General features: G+C 36.0%; 1 protein-coding gene across 7 annotated transcripts in view; it reads right to left on the bottom strand.

Moving 5' to 3' along the window:
* The window catches only part of SCN1A (sodium voltage-gated channel alpha subunit 1), an 80,727-nt gene extending 77,121 nt beyond the window's left edge, over positions 1–3,606 (bottom strand). For all 7 annotated transcript variants that reach the window (XM_058548625.1, XM_058548622.1, XM_058548627.1 and 4 more), the window contains exon 1: positions 3,343–3,606. In XM_058548625.1, coding sequence (XP_058404608.1) covers positions 3,343–3,606 — 264 coding nt within the window. The remainder of the gene's footprint in view (positions 1–3,342) is intronic.
* Positions 3,607–6,000: the final 2,394 nt, after the last annotated feature.

A 6,000-nucleotide genomic window follows, 5' to 3' on the forward strand; every position in this document is an offset into this window, starting at 1 on the left:
ACAATATCACTGACCACGGATTAAACTACTTTAACAATTTTAGTAGAATTTTTGAACATTATATAATTTGCAAATTTTAAACTGGGGCAAAGAAGATAAAAATATGTGGGCATATGCTATCTGAAAATATACTCTCGGCAGTGACATTTCCATAAGCTCACTGACATTGTCTTTGTAGAAGATCACAGAGAACTTCAGTGTGGTTTGTGTCATTTCTATTGCTTACACATAAATTCCTCATCTGTATACCACTGTACTTTAACCTAAAATATAACATAAAGAATAGATTCTGCAACCATTTTTATGGTAGGCTGGCTTTGTTTATTCTGTATATTATTAAAAAAGAAACCAGAAACTTGTATGTAGATACAAATGACACATTAATTATTGCACTTGAGTTAAACTTAGGGAAGTCACTGGCCTAATCGATGTTTGCGTATCCCAACTCACTCAGGCAATAAAATCCACATCCCCAGTATCGGTAATAGTGAGACATCTCATCTTAAGAAGCATTTTCCCTAGTGACATTTCCACCATTAGATCCTTTATCTATGCCGAGAGTACTGTGCATGTGTACTGCATTATTTTAATGAAGATCACCCTGCCAATCTCAGACACCCAAGTCACTAAAATAAAAATTGGTCATCAAATATCAAAAGAAATATTCATTATTTTTAAAAAGTTATTATTTTTCTAAGCATTCTAACTTTAATCAGAGCAAACTAAGAATGTAAGGCTAATCCTCAACACTGAAATAATCCAATTATGAAAGAAAATTTAAGACTAGAAAACAGTGTACAGGCAACTATAGAAAGTTTTAAAATATGAAAATGCAAAAGAGGGAAGTTTCAAGCACATAGCTCAATTATGTGTCTAAGCACGCCGTAGTTTTTAAGGATTTCAGTCCTGCGAAAAGTTTCCTTTGTATTGCTGTTGAATGACTTCCATTTGAAGACTTGCTTGATGTCAGCTCAGTGAAAGCAATGGACGTGCCTGACCCTGGGGAAAACTCCTTCCAGATAACAATATTTCTCTTATCAGTTGTTCTCCTCACACACTGTGATTTGTTCCCAAAGCCAAAATCTTTTTCCGTCCTCACACAATGTGCATTTGAAGATAAGGATAGAGATGTTCAAGGCAAGTTTGAACGTGAATCTAGCAAAGTTTAGAAGGGTTACTTCAGCCCAAGAATCTGGCTGACTAGTCATTCCTTCAGAGTTGGTCTTTCACCTTCAGTTTTAAGACCTTTCTTTTAACCATTTGAAAGAGCTTGCATAATTTTGTTTTCCACGTGCCTTTCTATCCTTTGTTATATATCATTCATTATAAATCAGTCATGGACCGTTTTGTTTGGGGACATCCCCTCAAGATAACAGCTTTTATCAGTTTGAAACTCTTTAATTTAAAGGAAAAGATTGATTGGATAATCTGGTTTCCCCATGAAGAATCTCTGTCCTTGTCAACATGCATTAGTTTGGTCTTTCTCAAAGAATTCATTTATTGTTATACAAATAAGGACGCAGCATACGAGCTGGGATGCTAAATTTCAGCCCTGTTTGATGAAGGGTAGACTCTGGGGGGCTTTAATTTTTTAGACGGTGATTACTACCGGGAAGGTGGAAGCTGGATGTCTGGGGGTAACAAAAGGCCTGCTGAGGAGGGAACCCACCGACCCATGATAAGAGCAGCTCTGAGTAGACTGGATATGCCCAATGGCTGTAAATAAAGCAACACACTCCATAGTGTGAATGAATTTCTGTCTAGAACACATCAGAGTCATTACTTCAATTGAGGAGGGAGCCCACTGACCCATGAGAAGAGCAGCTCTGAATAGACTGGGTATGCCCAATGGCTAGAAATCAAGTAACATACTCTATAGCATGAGTGAATTTCTGCCTAGAACACATCAGAGTCATTACTTGAATAGCAACTTGAAATAATTTAAAATTTTTTTTTAATTGGATTTAAATTGGATTTTAAATTGACAATTGGATTATCTGCATTTTTACTTTCCTTTTATAAAGAAACCCCTCATAATTTGCTTGATTTGGGCTTTAGCTCTTCAGATACCATATTAAATTAATTTCTAAAGGACTGATTTAATGATAAAGTATAACTTTTCTCATAATTTAAATGGCAGTTATGAAATGGATAATCTCATCTACTAAGATTTAACGATATTACGTCAAAAAACAAAGTTAAATAAAAGATAATGAAATCTAAGGAAAAGGATTCTTTATCTCTTCCTTTACTGTAAAACGGGCAAACCAGTTTTTAAAAAGGAAAATGTGTTACACTTAAACTGCCTATATCCTGAATAGTTAAAAAAAATGTGAACATAAGTTTTTACCTCTGAAACTGTAGTAGTCAATGAGAAGTGATTTAAAAAAGCTATCTCAAATCCACAAATTAAAATTGCCAAATTTACGCATTTGAAGAGGACGAACTTGATACAGAACCGTGCCAGCAACCAAGAGAGTTTTGAAGTATTTTAAGTCCCATGTCCAACTACAAAATTTCATTTGCTTAATTACAATCTCTGTGCCCTACCCTTCCACCAGGAGTTCACAAATGTATTGTGTCAGGTGAAAAAGATAATAAAATGCTGCAAATTAATTAGTCATAAATTTAATCTAAAATCAATGCAGTAATCTCTTTTGATTCTATCTTTTTCTCTGCTTTTCTTCTTGGTTTGATGAAATAATGGTCATAATGAAAGGTTGGGTCCTTCATACAAAGTATTCATTTCAAGTATGGATACGGAAAATGCAGGCATTCAAATATTGTTTATATGTTCTTCAGAATACTACATTTTTGTTAATTCTTACCAACATCAATATATTTCACCAAAAGAGAATAATTGTAAAATTGTAGTTTATACAGGAATGTTCTTTTCTAACTGGAAACAGTTTCTTCAGGAAATTAATTGACTTAGTATATATAACATGATACAGAAATTGAAAACCCTGTGGCGTCAAATTTTGTCCCATGAGAAAGTAATAGTAATATTTTTGAAGTCTTTATAATTTGTGATAATTTCGGGATTTTCAAGTACAGAAAACACACTAAATTGTATGGTAAATAAAATTTCTGATTTTTTAAATTTGTTAAATTAGTTGCCTACAACTTATCTATCTTGGTGCATTTGGGACAGCTCCATCTGTCACGATATAATCAATTTATTTCTCATGTATATGCATAAAACACACGCAAATGTGTTTTATTTCTTAAATGGAAGGATACTTAAGACTTTGTGCTAATTCAGCACGTGTTGGTGCTGTAACAGTCCAAGACACGCAATAGATAATTAGCAGCAAAATATGTCTGATAAAAAACACTCACTTTTTTATTGATATAGTACGGGTCCAGGTCCTCCAGCGGCTCTGACACCATCTCTGGAGGGATGTCTCCATAAATAAAAGGAAGGTTCTTTCCAGCTTCCAAGTCACTATTTGGCTTTGGGCCATTTTCATCATCATCTTTCTTGTCTGGTTTGGGATTCTTAGCCTTTTCTTCTGCAATGCGTCTTTCAATAGCCGCAAGAGATTCTCTGGTGAAGAAGTTGAAGCTGTCAGGTCCTGGTGGTACAAGCACTGTTTGCTCCATCTTGTCATCCTGCACATTTTAATTACTATTTACTCTGCATATGAAAGTCCTGGGGGGAAAAAAAAAGAATGTAGGTATTTTAAGGAGATTAAGGGAAGATAATATCTATAAACTCTTGTCAAGAAATATGAATTAGGGCCGGCCCTGTGGCTTAGCGGTTAAGTGCGCGCGCTCCGCTGCTGGCGGCCCGGGTTCGAATCCCGGCTCGCAGCGACGCACCGCTCCTCCGGCCATGCTGAGGCCGCGTCCCATATACAGCAACTAGAAGGATGTGCAGCTATGACATACAACTATCTACTGGGGCTTCGGGGGAATAAATAAATAAATAAAATTATAAAAAAAAAAAGAGGCTTTTCAAAAAAAAAGAAATATGAATTAGAGGATTGAAATTTTGTTTCTAATTAAATTGAAACGTGATTACTAGATATAAATTATTTTTTTGTAGTAAGAACATTTAACATAAGACTTACCCTTTTAGTAAATTTTTAAATGTGCAAGACAGTATTGTAACTATAGGTACGAAGTTGTACAGCAGATCTCTAGAAATTATTCATCTTGCATAAGTGAACTTTATACCCATTGAATAGCGACTCCCCATTTCTCCCTCCCTCAGCCCCTGGCAACCATCATTCTGCTTTCTGCTTCTCTAAGTTTGGCTCAATAGACATGTTTTCTACCTCCGGTTTTGTCGTATCCCATGTTTATTAATTCTTGTGCTTTGTCAATACAGGAACTGTGCCATAACTTAAGAAAGTAGTTCAAGTATAGCCTTAATTAAAGTACATTAGGTTAAATACCATCACATCCCTAATGGGCTGTTCACTCTGTGAGCCACCCAGAAGATGAGGAGGTATCCCCATAGAGACAATGGTTACTTCATCAGCAGGATGAAGTAGAAAGGGAGATGTCTCTGAGAGGATATAAAATCCAACCCTTTATTCTGGACAAGTGGCTCCTGGCCACGCTGACCAGAACAATTTGCTGCAGCCAGCCTTAATGAGCAATCAAAGAGTCGTTGCTGTCCTGATTGAGTCTTCATCTATCCTGAGATGGAAACAACTGGGACTGTGGCCTGCTCATGTCGTTAACCACGCTCGGGTTGGCTTGCATGAACACGTACAGAAAGAGATGATCCGAGGTTGGACAAATGCCATTTATATGACTAAGAATGAGAGAAAGCCTAGGCTGGAAAGAGATTACTAGACTGGGGCGCAGGTGGAAGAAGATAGCTGTAGGTGCAGGAGATAGCAGAATTCTCCTATTTCGGGAAAAAATGATCAGAAAGAAGATGGGGTGCCATAAGCTCCATAGGAACTGAAGCATTTTTCTTCACTAAAGCAATAATGATATTCTTGTTGATTCTCTAGTCCTATAGTGCTAAACATATTATGAGGACGTGAGGCAAAACTCTCAGCTCCCTGTATCAGAGTCTGATCTGATCTGATGCCAGAGCCCAAATCCCAAATGTATTGTTTTAAGGCATATTTAATATGAGCTCAAATTTCACAGATATTACTGAGCCAAAACTTCCCAGAGCCTAAGATACTGCTTGGCCACAAGTTTTATTTGGACACTGCATTAACTCATTAAGATCGGCAAACAATGGTACAGTTAATTGCAGCTTTGGTGTATATGAACTGTGACAATAAAATTGCAGCGATAACTATTTTGTGAGGAGTCTTATAGGGGCCTCAAATTTCACTGAAGGAGGTTCCCATTCCTGGAGATTTATGACCACATTTTTCAATGGGTAACCAGAAACAAGAGGGGATTCAAGACTAAATTTGTACCCTCAATCTATTATGTGAACTAACGAAACTTTCAGAAGTTCTTACAATCTACCTGCAATCAGCTTAGGGCCCGGAAGAATAGGAAAATTAAATCAGTAAATCTAAATCAATGGAAAAGGAACTTGTTGCTTTAAAACTCTACTTCTCCCATGAGGCATCAGGAAAATACTGCATTTATTTATTTGGAAATAAAAGTTTAGAGATAATAAAAATGGTACATTTTCTTATAAGGGAAGTATTATGACAGATTATATATGGTTTTTATTTTTAACTAATTAGGTTTTGGATAGAAAATATGTGTAAATGATATAAATTCAGAACATTTAAAAGAAAATACAGTGTAAATTCTCCCTTGCACTTTGTTTCCCAGTACTCAGTTCCCATTCCCAGAGGTAACCACTATTGTCTGTGTCCATATATTTTTCCAGGTACATCATAGGTATACACTGATCACATCAATGTATGTCTGTGCACACGTTTTCTATTTAAAAATACACACGCACAGTATCTTACTAAACAAACTGTTCTGCACCCTGCATTTTTCACTTCAAATATATATTAGAGTTCATTCTTTATCAATTTTTATAGATTCAACTCTTTCTTT

The sequence above is a fragment of the Diceros bicornis genome, chromosome 10 (genome assembly GCF_020826845.1).
Source record: "Diceros bicornis minor isolate mBicDic1 chromosome 10, mDicBic1.mat.cur, whole genome shotgun sequence".
NCBI classification, from domain to species: Eukaryota; Metazoa; Chordata; class Mammalia; order Perissodactyla; family Rhinocerotidae; genus Diceros; species Diceros bicornis.